The sequence below is a fragment of the Mesoplodon densirostris genome, chromosome 19, assembly GCF_025265405.1.
Source record: "Mesoplodon densirostris isolate mMesDen1 chromosome 19, mMesDen1 primary haplotype, whole genome shotgun sequence".
NCBI classification, from domain to species: Eukaryota; Metazoa; Chordata; class Mammalia; order Artiodactyla; family Ziphiidae; genus Mesoplodon; species Mesoplodon densirostris.
The window spans coordinates 6375164-6395936 of NC_082679.1; the positions used below are offsets into that span (position 1 = coordinate 6375164).

At 54.5% G+C, this 20773-nt stretch overlaps 2 protein-coding genes, 1 long non-coding RNA gene and 4 other non-coding genes across 8 annotated transcripts; 6 read left to right on the forward strand and 1 right to left on the reverse strand.

The window, feature by feature from the left end:
* The first annotated feature begins 4811 nt into the window (after window positions 1-4811).
* On the forward strand, window positions 4812-11114 carry LOC132480455 (Friend virus susceptibility protein 1-like). 2 transcript variants are annotated; one of them, XM_060084702.1, is made up of 5 exons: window positions 4812-4982; window positions 6848-6880; window positions 8324-8353; window positions 9301-9341; window positions 9769-11114. In XM_060084702.1, exons 1-5 carry the CDS (start codon window positions 4870-4872, stop codon window positions 10650-10652), a joined length of 1101 nt encoding a protein of 366 aa, XP_059940685.1. In that variant the 5' UTR covers window positions 4812-4869; the 3' UTR covers window positions 10653-11114. The 2 variants fall into 2 exon arrangements, with proteins under 2 accessions (XP_059940685.1, XP_059940686.1); XM_060084703.1 differs by lacking the exons at window positions 4812-4982; window positions 6848-6880 and adding an exon at window positions 6973-7099.
* Window positions 6686-6776, forward strand: LOC132481011 (small nucleolar RNA SNORD88). The gene has a single exon (XR_009530723.1). It is a non-coding gene; the product is annotated as a small nucleolar RNA SNORD88 (small nucleolar RNA).
* LOC132481012 (small nucleolar RNA SNORD88) lies at window positions 8145-8240 on the forward strand. The gene has a single exon (XR_009530724.1). It is a non-coding gene; the product is annotated as a small nucleolar RNA SNORD88 (small nucleolar RNA).
* Window positions 9133-9221, forward strand: LOC132481013 (small nucleolar RNA SNORD88). The gene has a single exon (XR_009530725.1). It is a non-coding gene; the product is annotated as a small nucleolar RNA SNORD88 (small nucleolar RNA).
* On the forward strand, window positions 9611-9701 carry LOC132481010 (small nucleolar RNA SNORD88). Its single transcript, XR_009530722.1, has one exon. It is a non-coding gene; the product is annotated as a small nucleolar RNA SNORD88 (small nucleolar RNA).
* Window positions 11115-12998: 1884 nt separating the features above from the next.
* Window positions 12999-17578, reverse strand: ACP4 (acid phosphatase 4). Its single transcript, XM_060084717.1, has 11 exons — window positions 17477-17578; window positions 17300-17404; window positions 17140-17226; window positions 15821-15967; window positions 15419-15517; window positions 15144-15239; window positions 14293-14425; window positions 14130-14212; window positions 13579-13703; window positions 13175-13353; window positions 12999-13093 (listed from the first exon to the last, which is right to left on the reverse strand). The coding sequence occupies exons 1-11, from the start codon at window positions 17576-17578 to the stop codon at window positions 12999-13001; spliced, it is 1251 nt and encodes a 416-aa protein (XP_059940700.1).
* Window positions 15441-19958, forward strand: LOC132480468 (uncharacterized). Its single transcript, XR_009530650.1, has 5 exons — window positions 15441-15643; window positions 16299-16550; window positions 17772-17834; window positions 18971-19022; window positions 19777-19958. It is a non-coding gene; the product is annotated as an uncharacterized LOC132480468 (long non-coding RNA).
* The last annotated feature ends 815 nt before the right edge of the window (window positions 19959-20773 follow it).

Here is a 20773-nt window from a genome sequence, read left to right on the forward strand (position 1 = left end):
ATGTTCAGTTCTAACCCCATCCCACATCCTATCTCACCACCACCACCAGCTCTGTGACTTTGTTCAAGCTACTTAATGTTTCTGAGCCACAGTTTTCTCATCTGTAGGATGGGGATAATAAAATTTCCTACCACGTGAGAGGTAGTGAGGACTGAATTAGAAAATGTCAGTACGTGACTGTAGCTGTTTAACTTTGCACATATCCTTACCATGATAGTCCTCCCACTCCCTTCCAAATAACTCAGAAACGATAGTCTGATTAGAATAGTTTAGTTTTTCATTTGCATGCCAAATTACACTTTTTGGAAAAAGGGGGGCAATTTAATTTGGAAATGCAGGATATTGTGTTCCTGTCTTTTGTAATAATTGTTCACAACTTTCAGTTGCATCAAAAGAACATCCTTGGAGAGTGATAGTAAGGCCAAGAAGAGAGAACACTCAACTTCCTGTTTTCTTGTTAGTAAATGGTATTTATCCAGTTTGTCTAGTAAATCTTCCCAACTGTTTAAACATAAGGTACGAAGTGTAGAAAACACCCCTGTTATATGTCATCTAAAATAGGACATTTTGGGCCTCTCTGGTGGCGCAGTGGTTGAGAGTCCGCCTGCCGATGCAGGGGATATGGGTTCGTGCCCCGGTCTGGGAGGATCCCATATGCCGCGGAGCGGCTGGGCCCGTGAGCCATGGCCGCTGGGCCTGCGCGTCCGGAGCCTGTGCTCTGCAACGGGAGAGGCCACAACAGTGAGAGGCCCGCATACAGCAAAAAGAAAAAAAATAAAATAAAAATAAAATAAAATAGGACATTTTTTTCTATAAGAAAATCATTTCTGGGACTTCCCCGGCAGTCCAGTGGTTAAGACTCCATGCTTCCAGGGCAGGGGGCACGGGTTCGATCCCTGGTCGAGGAACTAAGATCCCGCATGCCGCGTGGCATGGCCAAAAAAAGAGAAACATTTCTGCCCATTCCCCCTTTTAATGAAATGGAAAACACCTCCTATATTATTTTTCAATAACAAAGAAAAAATTACCCAGTTCTCCATTACCTGAGAGGGGAAAAAACGAGTCTTTTCCTTTTCACAAATTATCTTTAATTCATGTCATTTCAAAATAAAATTAAAATATCCAGAATGACTAAGTTTCTTGTCACTGCTTCAGAAGCCCAAAATTAAAGACCCAATATAGTGATAATAATCTCAATTCTTTTTTTTTTTTTTTTGGCTGCACTGCGCGGCATGCACGATCTTATTTCCCCGGCCAGGGATCGAACCTGTGACCCCTGCAGTGGAAGCACGGAGCCCTAACCACTGGACCACCAGGGAATTCTTAATAATCTCAATTCTTGAGGACACACTGTGTGCCAGGGAATGTGCCAATCTCAATAACTCCTCAAGACAGCCCAAGGAGATGGGTCCTACGATTATGCCCACTTTACAGATGAGGGAAATGAGGCTCAGAGAGACGGAGTGGCTGCCCTAAGGTGGGATACAGAGGCTGCCCTAAGGTGGGATACAGAAACGGGACAAGAGTTCCAGTCTGTTAGCTCCAAAGCCTGTGGTTTTAGACATCACCATTGCCTGGTTAAACACCAAGTCTTGCCCTCCCAGTGTCCTCCACCAAGACATTGTCAGGAGCCTGTTTTCCTGCCTGTGAGCAGAGGTTCATGGAGGTAAAAGCAAGTGGGAAAATAAGGAACAAGACCCTGGCAGCCACACAACTATGGGCAGGGGTCCTCACACACCTGATGCCTGGCCTCCTAACACCTGTACTCATACAGGAACCAGCATGATATTGGGTATCCTCTTCTACCTGATGCAGGCCCATGAGTACCTGCAAGAAGGCATGACCTACAAGCTGGGGTGCAGCTTCTACCTGGCATGGATTGGCATCTTCCTCTTCCTGATGACTGGTCTGGGCTGGGGTGGGGTTGGGTTTGGGGTTTGGGCATGTGTTCAAGGATGCAGATGGGGACAGGGTGGGTTAGGGTGTGGGATGGGAAGGGGATTGTGGACTGGGAGGACTGGATTGAGTAGGGAGGTGGGATTGGGGATAGGCCTAGGGCTGGATGTAGGGGTGGGGTCGGGTTTGAATTTGGGAATGGGTTGGGGACAGTGTAGAGAGTGGTGTTGAGTTTGGGGACAGTTTAGGGGCTGGGGCTGAGTTTGGTTTTAGACATGCATTTGGGGACATGATAGGAGATATAGCTGGGCTTGGAGAAAGGACCGGGGTCAGGCTGGGGCTGGTGAACTCTGCGCCTCACCCCCTTTGCTCTCTTCCTTCCCCCAGGTTTCTTTTCCTATCTGAACTACATGAATTTCTGGTCCCTCCTGGCAATCCAGGCCATCTGGACTTAAGAAATGAGGATGTCCCCACCTCGGGCCTGCTCCCACGGCTCCCTGCCAAGCTCCTGCCAACCCTGCTCTCCAGCCCCCTCAGTCCCCTCTGAAACATCCCCCCAACTCAGATTAATGATCTGTATTTTCAAATAATCTGCGTTTTTCACCCAGAACATTCTTTTAAGTTCAGTACCTTGTAAGTGTTCCCTGGAAATGCCATGCCTCTCTGGGGCCATCCCTTGAGCCCTCTGGGGTACAGGGATAGGTGAGGGAGAGACTCGGGAGGGAAAGAGACAGGAGGTGTCAGCAAACAGGCTGGTTCCTGGTTCCTGGCATACAGATGGTGCTCAGTCAATGTGTGTTGAATAGCTGATTCTCTCCAAGCTCTTTGGGCTCATCCTTCACTTTTGTGACCCCTGATAATTTGCCCCTCCTGAGGTTAATTCTCCTTGCACCGACACTTCACCTCGTGCCTTTGCCAGCACCTCCTGCCACCACTCCCTTTCTCCTCCCCTAGCCCAATTCAGGTCTATTCCTTTTTTTAACTTAAGTTTTTTTTTGCTATAGCATCCCATTCCTTCTCTATTTATTTATTTTAAAGGCTGTTATATGTAGCCAATTTTTGCATATGGTTTGGAGGACAATGACAGTACAGTTGTTCCTCGGTATCCGGAGGGAATTGGTTCCAGGACCGCCCCCCCCCACCTTGGATAACGCAATCCGGGGATGCTCAAGTTCCCTATATAAAATTGCAGGGTATTTTCATGTAACCTATGCACATCCTCCTGTACATTTTAAATCATCTCTAGATTACTTATAATATGTAATACAATGTAATTGCTATGTAAATAGTTATAAATATAATGTAAATGCTATGCAAATAGTTGCTGGGACACACAGCAAATTCAAGTTTCGGTTTGGGGAACTTTCCGGAGCTCTTTTTTCCCCCAATTTTTTCGATCCGTGGTTGGTTGAAATTGTGTATGTGGAAACTGTGGATACAGAAAGCCAATTGTACCTTAATCTAGTTAGAGTTTAGTCCATAGTATGTGCTCATTAAGTGTTGTTACAATAACTCTTTCTCTTGTCTCCCACAAAAGGCTCTCCAATGTGTTCATTTTTAACAAAAAGTGAGCTGCAACTATGTGCCAGACACGGGGTCTACAGGAGTGACCCAACTGGACACAAATCCTAGTCTTTAAGGAATTGATAATTCAGCAGGGAGCCAAAAAGAAGGAAAACATGCCCACAAATAGATATGTTAGGAGATAAGAGCTATGAAGAAAAATAACAGAGGGTAAGGGAGAACAGTCTGGAAAGGAGAGGTCTGTTGTATGGAGCAGATGGGTGAGGGCTCTATGCTAAGGTGACATCTGAGCAGAAACAGGACTGAAGAGAGGAAGAGAGTTATGGCGATTGATTGGGGGAAAGAGTTCCAGGCAGAGGAATCAGCAAATGCAAAGGTCCTGGGGTTGACATGTCCTTGGCAGGTTCCAGGAAGACCAGGGAGGCCAATGTGCTAGCGTAGCCCTGAGCAAGGGAGAGAGAGGAAGGAAATGAGGGCAGAAAGGGAACAGGGAACAGGTCACTCTGGGCCTTGTGGGCCACAGTGAGGACTTTGCATTCCTCTGAGGGAAGCAGGAACCAGTGAACGAAATGTGTTACTTAAGTGCAGAGTTTAAGTCTCTTCCTTTTACTTCAGACCACAGGCTTCATGGAGGAGTCTCCTCACTAGAAGGAAGAAAACAATCCCAATGACCAGGGGAACCAGCTAAACAAAGCGTGTTCTAGTCACACAAGGGAATACTTTGCCACTGCTTAAGGAATGAGGTCACTCTGTGTACGATGGGGAGAGACTACTTATGAGACTACTGGAGTTAAAAAAAAAAAAAAGCATCTTTACCCATAACGTGTGTGTGTATATCATAAAGCAAAAAGCCCACAATGGCGACTCTGGACAGTGGGTCTGAAGTAGAGAAGTTTCATTTAATATCTTTGAAAAAAACTTTTACAATCATGTCAGTTGAAAGACACTCCTCAGATCTCCAGGGGAGTCCGGGCCTCCAAGACCCTCCTCCGTCGACCCAGAAGTCTGGCCTTCCAGCCCCCAAGTCCAGCCTCTGGCCGCGCCTCTCACTGCGCAGGCTCGGCCTCTAACTCTGCGCCACGCAGACCCTTTCCCGGAACGCCCCCTTGTCCATCTCCGCACTGGCCCCGCCTCCCACCCTGCGCCTGGGACTGCGTCTGAGTCGGCCCCGCCCCTGCAGCCATAGCTCGCGCCACTGCCGCGCTGGCAATTCCTTCTGGCCCCTCCCACACTTGGGGTCCTTCCCCTTCACCGCCCGCCTCTTGTGCTGTTCACAGAGTTGCCTGACTCTCATGATAGGAAAAAGGGCCTCAATATTTCCTTGCTCTCTTTTCCTCCGCCTCCCGGGACAATGTCTCATCCGCTGTTCGGGAAGATTCTAGAGGAAACCGGCAGTATTTCCTTCCTCAAGCACCAAAGTGGGGTTTCCGACACCGGTGAATATGCCGGATGCCTCGGGGAGGAGCCCGACCTGGGGCCGGGGGGCGGGCCGTGCGAGCGGCGCGCGTAATAAAGCGGAAGGTGCAGCAACCCGCACACGCGGTGAAGAAAGTGAGGGTTGGGTGAGAGATCTTTGCATTTTGGCTCTTTTTTTTTTCGCGGGAGGGCGTGCGTTGGGACCTGGGTCGCGCGTGTCGTGTGTGCCCGGGGCTGCTGCGGGGACGGCCACGCTGTGGCGTGGACGGGGTCAGGGCCTTTGTAAGGACCCGGCACCCGCGCTCCCAGGCGAGCCTGAGTGCTCTCTGCGGGGCGGGCAGTGGCGACCGGAGAGGGTGGTGGCTCTTTGGGGGTGCTCGGGGCGTGGGAGAGGAATACTCCCGCCGAAGCGAACTGGGGCCACTAGGACTAGTCCTCCTTTGTCTGCACCGCAGCCTGGCTGCGCCATTTCTGTTGCTCACGTTGCAGGGCTCCGCCATTTTGTCCATTTCGGGGCGGGGGTGGCTTGTGACATGGAGTTTTTCTTTCTGAGGTTTTCCACACCTGTGCTAGCTACACGTACTTTCCCTCGGAAATCGTTCTTGTGTATTCCCGTTTCATGTGGCTGGCGTTTTTGTGCACGTAGGACAGAGACTATGGGGCAGGTAGAGACAGAATCTCAAGGGTTCCTGAGGAAGAAGTGCGAGTGGGGTCTCTAGGTGAATTACTGGGTTGTGTCTGAGAACCAGATAGGAGTAGTTTTAGGAGAAAGCAAATGGGGCCTTTGTTCACTTTCAGGAATCATTCTGACACGGTCACTTAAATATCAGTTTCGTGATCACTCAGAACATCAGAGTTTTGTGTTAAACGTTAGTTCTGGGCTAACCGGACTTTTTTGGACATCGTTTCCCTGACTCCCGAGGAATACTACGCCCCTGCCAAGGAGATCCAGCCCAGGAGCAGCTAGCTGATTTTCTCTCCCCACCACAACCTAGCAAGAATCCTCTCTAGCTGAGTTTCTCCCTTCAGTCAACCATCTAGAAAACCGTTGACTTTATCCTAACTGTTGCCATGTCACAAGTGGAAGGATATTCAACCATTCATCATTGGAGCGCGCCCCCTTTTGCCATTGTCCCATGTATTCCTTTTTCGCGCCATTTTTTTTTTTCTTTTTACTTTTTATTGTTAAAATCCTTGAACATGCGGGGAAATAGACATGTTTGACAGAACATTTCCCCATGTTTACTTTTGTGTCCTTCACGTTTTGAAAGTAAATTTCTTGTTTCATCCAAAATAGTTAATACTGTGTCTCTAAAGTAACATTTTTCTACTTAAAGACAAGGCTGTTGTCATCCTCAGTGAGATAATTCCTTAATGAGGCCATCTCCTATCTGCTCTGTGTCCATAGTTCCCAAGTCATCTCCAAAATGTCTTCCACGGTTGATTTGTTCAAAAATGGTTGCGTTTAAGGGTCTCTGGGCATTGCTTACGCTGCTTGTATTTTAGGTTTCTCTTTTCCTCCTCATTTACCCCAACAGTTTCTTCCAAGGGATTTGCATCTTAGCTTTCATTGTTTAGGGTCAGTAGCAGGCGTAGCGAATGCTGGAAATCTGCAAAACTAGGCAAGGGGGTTAGTCAGCAGGTTCTTTCCATGTAATGGGTTTGAGGACAGTCCCTTGTGGACCTGTGACACTGGGGAGGTGAGGGCATTTTGGTGTCACCACAGGGAAGGCTGTGGGCATTTGTACGTCCGACGGATTTTGTGTTTTCCAGTCTCAAAGCACTGTTAGCTTGCTTGGCCTCTGTCCCTGAAGGTGAGTGGCCTTGGGACCTGGTTGCAGAGGGACTGGAGCTCCCATGATGTCTAGCACTGGGCTCCGATCACCCCTGAGGACACAGTGCCCCCCAGGACCTTTGACACCTGGGGGTCTGAGGGGCCCTGGTTTTGATGTTCCTTGGACCCCCAGACTGTTTCTTCCCCCACCCTCACCAAATCCTTCCTGTGTTACAGGTTTGTCTTCAAGCTGAGGGCCCACCCACCTTGGTAAGAACCCTTGCTCCCAGTCCCTGACCCACCCAGGTCTAAAATATCTCACCCTCACTTGGGGTGACTTCACATCAGATATCTCTGGGACCTAATTTTATATGCCAGCAATCATGCAAATCCCAGCTCTGCTGTTCTTGGGCTTAGGGATGTTAGTCAAGTGATTGGTCTCCTGAGCCTCAGTTTCTGTGTCTGTAGAGTGGACACAACACATCAAAGGTAAGGGTTGAATATGACAGGGAATATATGGGCTGTAGAAGAGGAAAATATTTAGTCACTTTTTGGTGTCCATGGGGGATTGGTTCCAGGGCCCCGCGGATATGGAGAGCCCAATATATGTTTTTGGGTTTCAGGGAAAAGGAGTAATCAGAAATCTAATTTTCAAACTCAGCAGAAGAAAAGAAACAGAAGGGCTCAGAGCATTATCACTCACACTGCAGGGCGGTGGGGGTGGTTTGTAGACTAAATACACTGTACCTTTCAGCAAAGATTAGGCAGCTTCCCATGCATCATGTATATGTAAACTGATAAAATTGTTAAGGTTACCCTCAATTTATATAATACTTGTTGTCAGAGAACATAGTTTATCTGGAGAATGTTTCATAAATGTTTCACATTGGAGAATGTTTCACAGATGTTTCAAAGAGCTAAATAAATCATCAAATGGGCATGGGTATGTGTGTTACCCAAAAAGAAACAAGTGTTCCCAGCTCTAGAAGGGTTTTTTCTCTGTTCAATGAGATCTGGGCCTAAATCTATATTCCCATTAATAAGGATGACTTTTGATACTGATACAGGTATGTCTTCACCTGTATTTAGATTACTTTCTAAATACATAATATGGAGAACTGGAAGTGTAGCCTGTGGGGTTCTCAGAGGTTTAGATTCTCGCTGACAGGTGCCTTAGGGGGTGAGAAGCTGCGTCCTGTGAAGGGTTAGCTCAGAATGCGGATCATCTGAGCATCTTTCTGGGGGGCTGTTCTTTTCATCCGAGGTGTCCTCTGCAGAGCTCTGAAGTTTCGTTGCGGGCTGAGAGGGAATTTGTGGGATAATGTGAAGTAGGGAGAGTGTCACTTGGGCAGGGATATGTGAGGGGGGTGGGAAGAAGCGCTGAGAGCAGGACAGGGAAGCCCTAAGGGACGTGTAACACCTGTCGATGTCCGAGGCAGTGTTGGCCAGCAGAACTGGCCAAAGGTGGAAACGTTCTACCTGCCTTGTCCAGTCCGGGGGCAGCGGAGTTGGGGTGTGGGGTTTGAGGACACTGGGACCCCCAGGATGTCCCGCACTGGGCTCTGATCTCTGTTGAGGACACAGTGCCCCCCGGGACCTTTGACACCCGGGGGTCTGAGTGGAGGGGTCCCGTCTCTGGGGAGGGACGGATGGGGGCCATGGTTGCCCTGTACCCTATAACCTCTCCATTCCCCCATCCCTTCCTGTCTGCAGGTGGTTCCCCCAGGAGTTCAGCAGCCCTCGGTAAGAACAGAAGAGACTCCCCTTACTATTAATGCCCTAATAATCATATTAAACTTATATTATAAATTTATTGTTAATACAATTTATAGAGTATGGTAACATTAATACAATAAGGACAGGAGCTGGGTACTTAGTCTGAGCCAGGCCGCATTCCTAAGCACTAGATTCAGTTGATCGTCACAATAACCCCATGCTTTGAAATAGGTGCAGTTTTGTCATATTTCACAGGTGAGGTGGAGGCACGTAGAGGCGGTGGTTTGCCCACACTCGTCTCCTTGTGGCGGGGAGGGGGCTTATTTCTGCAGCTTCCATCCATGTTCAGGTGCAACAGGGTGATGGGGGCTTTCTCTGCCCCCCGCTTCTTCCCTACGGTTGATACAGGATCAGCGAGGTTGGTTTTGATCCCCGGTTCTGCCACTTTTGACCTTAGGGCGCCTCCGTGATCTGGGCCGAGGGGTAGGCACCCTGGTGTGTGTGCTGTGGGCCTCCCCTCCCCAGCAAGGTCCTGGGCCCAGCCCCTCCTGGGCTTGTAGAGATGCCTCAGCTGGTACTGCTGGGGATCACCGGGATCGTTGAGCGCCAGCCTCCCCCCACTCCGCCCCCTGAGTGCTGCGTCTGGGCCCTGAGTTCTGTGGCATCCACTGCAGAGATGGAGGTGGGGCGTGTTAGAGGAGGTGGATGTGGGAGGGGCGGGGATGAGAAACAGGCCAACCCGCGGTGGGCGGGGCATGGTTTGCAGTGAGATGTGCTCAGTTGGTGCCTGAAGGGGCCGTGCCTGGGGGCCCCTGTGATGTCCAGCACTGGGCCCTGCTCTGTGACGACACGGTGCTCCCCTGGGACCTTTGACCTCTGGGGGTCTGAAGGGTCCCTGGCTGTGGGGCAGATGGATGGCGATCATGGTTGCCCTGCACCCCACCAGCCTGCTCTAACCCCCTCCCTGTCTGCAGGCAGTTCCTCCAGGAGGCCAGCAGCTCCACCAGGCCTCTTGGTGAGAACAAATTCTTATTAATACCATAATTATATTAAATTTATAGTTATAAAGTGGAGAGATTATGGTAACAGTATATGTACAGGCAAATGCTGAGCACCTCACTTTCAACCAGGCACAGTCCTAAGCACTAAATTCATTTAATCTTCACAGTAACCCCGTGATGGGGGTGCAGTGGGTGGCGTAAGGGGAAGTTGGTACACGAACGGCTTGGGGTGGGGTTTGCGGGGAGACATCCAGTACGAGGGCTCCTGAAGGGGCCACGCTTGGGGCCCCCGTGATGTCCAGCACTGGGCTCTGATCTCCCGTGAGGACACAGTGCCCCCCAGGACCTTTGACACCTGGGGGTCTGAGGGGCTCCCACCTCGGGAGAGGCTGGGGGGCTGTGACTTTCCCCGCCCAATGCCCCTCTGTTCCCTTCCCGCAGCTCCCGGGGCCGCGCCCCTCCAGCCTTCCGGCTCTTCTCGGCCCGTGGCCATGGCGGGGCAGGGCGACCGCTACTACACGTACACCGAGCTCCTGGCCATCGCCCGGCGCTTCCGGCAGAACCCCAACGAGCTCATGATCACCTGGATCCTGCGGGTGTATGACCAGGGGGGCCTGGCCCTGGCCCTGAACTCCAGGGAGTTGGTGATGCTGGGCGACCTGACCGGCGATGCCGTCTTCAACTACCGCTGCAAGGCCCTGCGGGGCGACGGCAAGACGCTGCTGGCCTGGCTGCTGCTGGCCTGGCGCCAGCGCTGGGAGTCCTTCCTGCACTTCGAGGGCACCGAGCTGCCTTTCCGACCCTGGACCACCATGGAGGAGGGCATCCAGCTGGTGCGGGAGCTGGGCATGCTCGACTGGATCTACCGCGAGCCACCGCCGCTCCCCGAGCCCGAGTGGCTGGTGCCCGAGGACGTGCCCTTCACGCAGGGCCTGCAGCGGCGCCTGTTGACGGCCGCGCCCTCCGAGCTGCGGCTCTCGCTGGTCGGCCTGCTGGTCAAGGGCGTGACGGTGCTGGAGGCGGTGATGGTGATCCAGACCGTCGCCGACGTGGGCCTGCTCTGGCGCCAGAACCAGCCGGGCCACGCCAGGCTCATGCTCGGGCCCAACCCGACACGCAAGGACCTCATGGGCTGGCTGCTGAGCCACGGCATGCCCAAGGAGCGGGTGGACAAGCAGCCCACCAAGGTCCTCCTGGAGCTGTATATCCAAGAGGCCAGGCGCAGCCACACCCGCGACGCGTACGGGCCGGGAGAGGAGCAGCCCCCGTGTCCACCGTACTCTGACCAAGCCTGCGGGGCGGAGCCACCCGTGCGCCATGACTAGGCCTCCCGGGCCTTCTGGGCGAGGAGCAGGACCTTGTAGGGGAGACGCAAAGCCTTGGTCGGCTCCAGCCGGTGTTCAAGGAGCCCAAGAGAGGGGTGTCCTTGCCCCCAGCCCACCCCGTGGGCGTCACCAGCCAGAGCTGGCAGAGAACAGGCAGCTGGCTGATAGCTGCTGTTGCTGGATGCCAGACAGAGTGTGTTACGTTCCAGTCTGTTACACTTTGGCCCGATGGGCATGGTGGGTGGGCCCCTGCTGCTGTGTCACGGGCCTCTGAAGCACTACAGGCCAAGCGGGAGACCCTGCAGCCCACGCCATGAAAGCACCTTGAAGCTTGTACCCTTTCTCTTAAGGCTTTTTTTAATGCAATATTTTTACCTGTTAACTTCATACAGCCCTTGGGTTTTATGGGTGCCCATTTCCCCTTTTGCAAAAGTTTTTCTATTAAGTTTTTTTTGCAATGCCTTTCTCTTTTAAAATTGAATTTTGCGCTTTGCTCGCTTGCGAAGGGGGCGGCCAGTCCCTTCCAGTTTCTGTAGCTGCGTGTGTGGCTGGTACCTGTGGGCGAGGGGTGCTGGGGCCAAGAATCCCAGCTGTGAGGATGGACAGCCCTGGCAGGCGGTACCAGGCACCCATTAAGTAGCCTGCACGTCACTGCGTGTGAGCTGCGGCGTCTGACTGGGTCCAGGTGTGGAGCTGGAGTCAGAACCCTCCCCGGGTGGGGATGGAGAGATGCATGGCAGCCCCAGCGAGGTCCCCCACCTGCATGGCCCTCCCTGCAGTCTGCTGAGGCGGGGGCTGGGCTCACAGCCGCGGGGTCAGGTAAATTGGGTCTAACGTGCATCTGGAAGCAAGAGGCTGCACCACTGCAATTCCAGCCCCGCCCTCCAAGCAGGACCAAGAAGTGAAGTGCAGAGAGCATTCCTAGGCCTTCCTTGAGGCCCTGTGACTGTCCAGGACCAGCAGGGGCAGTGGTAGGCGCGTGCTCATGACAAGAGGCTCCCTCAGGGGCCCAGGGCAGGTGGTGCTGGGAGGTGGCTGGAGCCGGGCTTGTCCACACGTGTGAGGACGGGGCTGCTGACCCCTGCCCTTTCCCTCCCGTGCCCAAGGTGTTCTGGCAGCTGGGGGTGGTTCTCGCGTCTGGCCGCCCAGCCCCACCTCTGATCCTCCAAGCCTCCCCCATCTACCAGGCACCCACTGCACGCCCGGCTGCCCACCAACAGCCTAATGGGCTGTTGACACGTTTGCCTGATTATGCAGACAGGATCATCGGTGCCCCAGACTGCTGCCTGGTCTGGCGTGTGGAGAGGGCAGAGCCGCCTCCTGGGTTGCAGGGCTAAATGCAGCAGCGCAAGTACAGGCCTGGGACGGCCTGGTCTGTGACGAGCACCGCGTGAACCTGCCGTGCGGTAGCGCTACCCTTCCTTACGTTCAGTGCTTTCCCAGGGAAGCTCCCTGTCTGCGCTGCCCCAGCCACCTGCCATGTGCGGCTAATGAGTGCTTGAACTGGCTAGTATGGCTGGGACCTGAATTTCACATTTTATTTATTTACACAATGTGAATTCAGACAGCCACGTGGCAGCCAGTGGCTACCATACTGGACAGTACTTGGGTGGGATCCCGGGGTCCCACCCCCTCCAAATCGTAATTATAGCAAATGCTAGGCTACGTGGCCCAGAGGGGGTGCTACCGTCCCCCTCCCGCTACTGGCTCTGCGGAGGCCAGTTAACCTGATGGAGGAGAAGTGTGTGCCAGAGGAGATGGCGGTGCAGAGACGAATGCTTAGCCCAGAGTCACAGCCTCCAGGTTGGTCACGGCAGGCTGGCTGTGCGGGCAGGCTCTGAACCCTGACCTCAGCTCTCCCACTACCAGGCGGGCCCCAAAGCCAGGCTGAGCGAGCTGGACCCCGACGGTGCATGACCCGCGGTGGGGAGGGCGTCACCCCTCAGCCTTACACATCACATGTGCTGCACCTACAAAATAGAGGTTCCTGCACGTACGCCACGCGTTCCCAGGCGTGTATAGAAACCTGCACATAAACACTGGTGCGCGTGTCACCCACACATGCAAAGGACCACGTAAGCATGTGCGTGTACGTCGAATACGTGTATACACAGATCCATGCAGGAGCGTATGCATGAATAGACATCCACACGTATGTGCACGTGCGTTAACACGTATATGCACGCTTAAGCCCACACATACATAGGACAGCTTGTGACTTGGCCTGGGAGCCCTCCCCGTGTTCCCCCCGACGCGCACGGTAACTCACAGAAGCCAGAGCAGCGGGTGAGCAAGTGTGTTGAGATCCAGTGTCAGCTGCGAGGGAAAGGGTGCCGGTTCCGTGGCTCACACGGGGTCCCCCCAGGCCCGCAGGCAGCCGGTTCTGCAGGCCAGCAGGCCCAGCCCCATGCTGAGGGCTGCCGGCAGGGGCACCACGGTGGCTGCGGGGAGAACGGGGCGGGGGGTGTGTGAGTCTCCAGACCTGAGCCCCACCCTCTCACCCCCGCCTCGAGGGCCATCACCTGCGGGGGTGGTGGGCTCGTAGAAGCCATGGCAGGGGATCCCGTGAGCCGGAGGCTGGGCGGGGGCAGTCAGCTGGCGGAAGCGGCCTAAGGGGCAGGCCGCCGGGCACCCGGGGAGGCTGAGGGTCAAGGGTAAGGCGGCAGAGTCGTTGCGGTAGAAGAGGGAGATGGTGACATTCCTGGAGGGAGAGAGGAGGTGGTGGTACCCAGGCCCCTCCTCGCCTTCCCTACTGCTGACCTGAGATCTAGAGAAGAGCAGCTGGATGGAGAGCTGGGCTCCTGACACTGTCCCCAGTAAATTCCCCCTCGAAGCCTGTGCCTGGGCCATGCCCTCTACCTGGCACCGCATCACTCCTCTTGAGAGTTCTGGTCCTGCCCATTCCCGGGTACCACCCCGTCCTCACCCTGCGTCGTCATCCGGGTCCCCAAGGCGCCTCCGGAACTCAAAGCCGAGGCAGGCTGCGTAAGGCGGTGTGTGCCCGTCATAGAGACCCAGGGCCCCCTGGAGGGCCAGGAGAGTGCCGTCGTGCTGCAGGCGGATCCAGGGCTGACTCGGGGCTCCTCCAGATGTCTCCTCTCTCCTGAGCTTGTGCATCCAGCTGCCTCCCAGGTGTCCCTCAGACCCCTTAGAGCCAGTCCCCCCAAACCTGCTCACCCTGGAGGCAGCCCCACCAGTTCCAGGTAGTCACTTAATAAACATTGGTTAAATAGACACGAAGTATGATGACGGCTCAGTTAAAAAGCCAGTCCTTCCAGAAAAGCTGAATTCTTTCCCATAACACCATCACCTCCCTCCTTCCCGATTCCATGCCTCTAGTGATATGGTCCAAGAGTATGGTTTGGAGATAGGAGCTGCTCAAGGCATTAGGCTGAGGTCCCACTGGGACCACCAGTCCTTCCACTGCCCCCCCATCCCTGTGCCCATGGGGCACTGCCTCCCTTCCCAAAGACTCACAGCCGAATACATAGCCATCTTGAGGGGCAGCCCCAAGTGCTGCGCCCGAGAGAAGTTGGCAAGGATGGAATCCAACAGGATTCCTGACAGGGCGAGACAGAGTGCTAAGAACCCCCCAGAGGAAGGCGCCTCAGCCTCCCAGCCCCCCAGCTCCACACCTCACCCCCAGACAGCTGGGCCTTCTCTGCTGCCCCGGGCGGGCGCACGTGTGCCCCAACATCCAAAGCCAAGATCTGAGCTAGTGTCTGCAGGACATCCGGGGAGGCCCAGGATGGGAGGGGGAGACCGTGGGCTTGCTGGGGAGAGAGAGGGAGGGGACAAAGTGACCGCAGCGTCCTGAGGTCTTCATGCCCCCCTTAGGCCCTCCTGTGTTGCCCCCATCAGCTGCAATCCTCTCTCCCGACCCTCATCTGAACCCCTCATGGGCTAGGTCTGGTCAGGAAGTTATGGGGTGGGCGATAGCGATTATTAATTAAACATAGGAATGACCATCATTCCAGAAGGCCTTATGCAAAATCCTTGGGTCCAGAGCTGTTCTAGAATTCAGACGTTTGGAATTTTAGAAAGATACGGTGGTGAGGATACCTTATACCTCATAACACATCCAGTGGGGTCTGGGGCAGCCCCCCTAGACATACATTCCCATAAAGTGGGGTAAGAAAGGACTACCAGCATCATGCAGCTTCAGGTCAGCTGTTGCCGCCGAAGCCTTAGTTACCGGCGCTTTTCCGATTATGGAGCAGGGGGATTGGAGTTGCAAGCATGCAGATTGAAAGGCCTCACTGTGTGCCACGCGCTGTTCTAAGGCATCACGTGAATTAACCCGTTTTGATCTAAACAGCAACCCAGGGCGTGTTGATACGTGCGTCGCCATCCCCATTGTGTAGATGGGGAAACTGAGGCACTAAAGGTTAAGTGACTTGCCTGAGGGAACGCAGGTAGTGAGCGGCAAAGCTGGGATTTGAACCCAGGTGCCATAAACGACTTGGCTGGGTGGGTGAGGCAGGGACCCACCTGGCAAGTAAGAGTGTCCAGAACTTTCCACGCCCTGCGGAGCGGCTCCCCGACCAGCGACAGCCCCGTGAAGTTCTCCAGGTGAGTCAAGAAGTCCTGGATGCACCGGACTGGGCTGGGTGAGCCTGACAGACCTCCGGGCCCGGCGGGTCCCACGAGGTCCTGCCGGCCCCGCCCCGCTCCACTGGCCCCGCCCTGCACCGCAGGTCCCGCCCTATCCCGCCAGCCCCGCCCCGCCCCGCCCCATCCTGCCCCACCACACAGGCCCTGCTCACCGTCCAACCCTCTAGGGCCGTCTGGAACTCGGCGGCCTCCGTGGCCTCCCTCACCAGCTCCTGGTATCGGGGACAGCTGCGTGTAGGGAACCTCAGTAGCTGGAGGAAACGGAGGCTCAGCGGGAACAGCAGAGTGACGGGCCCGACTGCAGGCGGTGGGGAGTCGGGCTGCGGGGCCCTGTCTCCGGTCCAGCGTCTCTCCCAGATCCGGCTGCACAGTGTCGGGTAGGCGGCTCACCCCACCAGGACAGCTCAGCCCCAGGGAAGGTGTGGGTGCTCTGGCTCCCGGGAGCCACCCATCCAGGCCCCGAGCCTCCTCTCTCAGCCGCTGGCCCTCTCCATCTCTGGGGTCCCTGTCTCCCTCCATCCCTCCCGCCTCCAGGCCCTGTCCAGCCCCCTGACCTTGTCCTCACTGACGGGCACCGTGTGCACAGGGATCGGCCTCCAGGTGGCCTCGGAGCGCCCTGGGGCGGCCTCAGGGAACAGCCCCGCCAGGTTGGCCTGAGCGCTCTCCAGGGTCCGGTCAAAGTCTGTGCTGCGAATGTATACCTGGGTGCGGTGGGGAGAGGCCAGGCCAGGGTACCACGGTCAGGGTCAGAGGTCAGCTATAGCAGCAAACCAAAAGCTTCAGATTAAGTTCAGGGTCGGGTCGAAGTTCAGGTGTTGGGGGTCAAAACTCAGGGCGGGTTCAGGGGCTGGCCTTCAATTTTGGAAGCTGAGATCAAGGGTCAGAGATCAATGTCAGGAGCAGTTGGGTTGGGGGTCAGAAGTTGGGTGGACATTGAGGATTAAGGGGGTCAGTTGAGTCAATGAAAGTCAGAAAGGAATATCAGAGGCTTCCCTGGTGGCACAGTGGTTAAGAATCCGCCTGCCAATGCAGGGAACATGGGTTCGAGCCCTGGTCTGGGAAGATCCCACATGCAGCAGAGAAACTAGGCCCGTGTGCCACAACTACTGAGACTGCGCTCTAGAGCCCGAGTGCCACAACTACTGAGCCTGCGAGGCACAACTACTGAAGTCCGCGCCTAGAGCCCGTGCTCCGCAACAAGAGAAGCCACCACAATGAGAAGCCCATGCCCGCCGCAGCTAGAGAAAGCCCGCGTGCAGCAACAAAGACCCAACATAGCCAAAAGTAAATAAATTTAATAAATAAATTTAAAAAAAGAAAAGGAATATAAGAATCGCTGGAGGCTGGAAGTTAGAAGTCAAGATGAGGGCAGATTGGAGGTCATGGGGTCAGAGTTCAGTACATGTGTATCGGGGATCAGAGGTCAGGGGTCAGGAGGAATGATCCTAATTGGGGATCTGTCAGGAGACAGAGGAAGGTATAGGAAAGTCAGATTTGAGGAAGGGTAGAGGTCAAAGGTTGGAGTCAGAAGGGCAAGTAGAATCAATGAGGGTCAAAGACAGAATCAATCAAGTTTCAGAGTCAGAAGTCAGAGAGTCTGGTTGGAGTCAGAGGGAGTCAGAACACAGAGGTGGAGGACAGAAAATAAAGTCAGAGATGATGGAGGTCAGAGGTCAAGATGTGACTCAGGATGAGATAGAGTCAGAGGTCAACGTGGTTTAGTCGATGGTTCAGGGGTCAGAGATCAGACATAAGGTGCAGGTTAGGTTGATGGGGGTCAAAGGCCAGAGGTGGAGGCCAAGGGAAACACTAGAGTCAGTGGAAGTCAGAGGTGGAAGGTCAGGAGGTGAGATGGAGGTCAGCAAGGCAGTACCTCCTCCCGCCGGTACTCGGGGCTCAGAAAATCCTCGTAGCGACTCCTCAAGAAGCGGCCCAGCTCCAGCTGCTGGCGGACCCCTTCCTGGGGACAGAGCAGGCTCAGCGGACCCCTCTCCACACTGCCCCACCCCTTGCTCCCATCCCCAGCTTCTCACCGAGGTCAGCTGGCCCAGGCCACGTGGCCACAGGGTAGATACAGCCTCCTTGTGCGGGTCAGTGGGATAGGAGGCCAGCGGGGCCCGGTCACCATGGCGGAACACCTGGGGAGGGGACCAGGTCAGGGCTGGCCTGGGGGACATGAGGGCCCGGGCAGCGGGGGTGGGGCACCTCACCACAGCCACAAAGACCAGGGGTCCCTCTGTCAGGGCCTGGGGTAGCAGCAGCAGCAGCAGGAGAAGTCCAGCTGTGTGGCCCCGAAACCCTGGCCCTGCCATTCCCACACAGCCAGACGCTGAGCTCAGCCCACTGTCTGTGCTGCAGCCCCACCTGCTCATTACCCCCGCCTCAGCAACCGCCCCCAGAAGAGCAGGTCCCAGCACGCCTCCCCGCAGAGCCCGATCCCCCAGGGCCTTTGTCAGCCTTGGATTCACCATGGATTGACCCATTTAATCTTCACCACAACCCCAGGAAGTGTTGATCTGATTATCACCATCTCCATGGTGCAGACGGGGAAACCGAGGCACAGCAAGGGTAAGTAATCTGCCTGAGGGAACACAGCTAGTGAGTGGCAAAGTTGGGATCTGAACCTAGGAGCCCTTAAAGTGGGCACAGAGGGAGGGAGAACCCCGCCCCACCCCACATTCTAGACTCTGCCTTCCCCTCCTTCCCCACTCCACCAGCCACGTCTGTTCTTTTTCTCACCCCTTAAATGTTGGGGCTCTTTGAGGCTCTCTTGGACTTCTTGGTGACTTCTTCCAGTGCCACCCACAGCTGGCCAAAGCCACCCTGGCCCAGAGGTTGAACACCCACACCCTGGAGTTTGGACAGGCTGGGTTCAAACCCCAGCTTTGCCATATGTAAGCTGTGTGACTTTGGGCAAGTTACTGCATCTCTCTGTGCCTTAGTTTCCTCATTCATACAATGGGGACAAACACAGTCTGTTCCTTGGAGAGTTGCTTTCAGGATTAATGAGTTCAAATATATTCAGCACTTAGAACAGCGTTTCTCAGGGTAAGTACTAAATAGTGTTGGTTATGTACTGCTGTGTAACAAATCACTCTAAAACTTAATGGGGGGCTTCCGTGGTGACGCAGTGGTTGAGGGTCCACCTGCTGATGCAGGGGACGCGGGTTGGTGCCCCGGTCTGGGAGGATCCCACATGCCGCGGAGCGGCTGGGCCCGTGAGCCATGGCCGCTGGGCCTGCGTGTCCAGAGCCTGTGCTCCGCAACGGGAGAGGCCACAACAGTGAGAGGCCCGTGTACCAAAAAAAAAAAAAAAACCAAAAAAACCCAAAAACTTAATGGGTTAAGACAGTAGCCATTCATTATCTCACAGTTTTTGTGGGCCAGGAATTTGGGAGTGGCTTAGCTGGGTGATTCTGGCTCAGGGTCTCTCATGAGATTGTAGTCAAATATCCACCAGGGCTGCAGTCACGTGAAAACTCGACTGGCACTGGAAGAGCCACTTCCAAGCTTACTGATGTGGCTGTTGGCAGGAGGCCTCAGCCCCCTCACCACACAGGCCTCCCATGGGGCTGCTTGAGCACCTTCACAGCATGGCCAGCAGCTTACCCCAGAGTGACTAACCCAAGGCATAGCAATGTTTTTATAGCCCAGCCTCAGAAGTCACCCTCTGCCATTTCCACCATATTCCACTATTTACACAGGTTGACCCTATTCCATGAGGGAGGAGACTACACGGGATATGAACTCCAGGAGGTGAGACTCACTGGGGGCTATGTTGGAGGCTGGCGCCATGGCAATGTTCTTTATTTTACTTTATTTTTGGCTGCGTGGCACGTGGGACCTTAGTTCCCTGACCAGGGCTCAAACCCACACCCCCTGCGTTGGAAGCATAGAGTCTTAACCACTGGACCACCAAGGAAGTCCCCATGGTAATGTACTTTAAATAAAGATGTCTTGTCAGCCCACTTCCTGAGTCCCCCCCCCCGAAATTCATATGTTTTAACCTGAACCTCCAAGGTGATGGTATGAGGAGGTGGGGCCTTTGGGGTGATTAGGTCATGAGGGTGGAGGCCTCATGAATGGGATTAGTGCCCTTTTAAAAGAGACCCCAGAGAGCGCCCTGTTCTCTTCCACCACATGAGGACACATCAAGTAATTGGCCTCTATGAACAAGAAAGCAGGCTCTTACCAGACACCAAATCTGCCAACACCTTGATCTTGGACTTCCAGCCTCCAGAACTGTGAGAAATATAGTTGTGTTATTTATAAGCCACCCCGTCTATGGTATTCTATTATAGTAGCTCAAATAGACTAAGACAAGTCCTGTCTCAAGATCCTTAACGTAATCGCCTCTGCAAAGTACCTTAAGCCACGTGAGGGAAATACTCACCGGTTTGGGGGGTTGGGGTGTGACCAGTTTGGGTCTATTACTCAGCCCCCCACACACGTAAATACAGGGGTGGCCCACCCCACCCCTCTGATCCACTTTCCACCCTTCTCTGTCCAGCTCTGTGCCCTTGAGGAAGCCTCTGTCTTCGTCTCCATCCTGGCCCCCCTCCCCTCTGGATCCCCATTGGGGTCAGCCAGGGACGGGAGCAGGAACTCCTAGGATGAGAGGTACTGGCTGCAGTATAGCTTCCTTCGGGGAACCCCCTGTCCCTTTAGGTTCTGATGACATGGATCTCAGCCCTTGACGCCTAGAGGTGTGTATTGGTTTGCTAGAGCTGCTGTAATAAACAACCACAAACTGGCTGGTTTAGACATCAGAAATGTATTGTCTCCCAGTTCTGGAGGCCAGACGTCCGAAATCAAGGTTTCGGCAGTGTTGGTCCCTACTGAGAGCTGTGAAGAAGGATCTGCTCCCTGCCTCTCCCCAGCTTCCGGCGTTGCTGACAATCCCTGGCCTATAGAAGCATCACTCCAGACTCTGTCATCACGTGGCCTTTGTGTGTGTCTGTCTCTGCGTCTCTCCTCTTCTTATCAGGACACCAGTTATGACCTGATCTTAACTTGATTTACGTCTGCAAAGACCCTACTTCCAAATGAAGTCACGTTCACAGGCACCAGGGGTGAGGACTTGACCTTTGATGGGACTCAATTCAGACCCAACTGGGCGGCAGCGGCTCCCCAGGTTCCCTAAGCCCAGGGCTGCGCTGTCCTGCCAACTCTGAACATGGGCCCTGCATTAAACTCCCTCCAATTAAACCTTTTGGAGCTGCGCCTGCCGCTTTCTGCTGCAACACTGATTCAGCACATCCTTCCAGATTTTTCAGCACACACGTTCTTTTTTTTCCTGCCGCACCACGCGGCACATGGGATCTTAGTTCCTCAACGAGGGATCGAACCCGTGCACCCTGCAGTGGAAGCGCAGAGTCTTAACCACTGGACCTCCAGGGAAATCCCCACTTTTTTTTTTTTGGGGGGGGGGTGGTGGTATGCAGGCCTCTCACTGTTGTGGCCTCTCCCGTTGCGGAGCACAGGCTCCGGACACGCAGGCTCAGCAG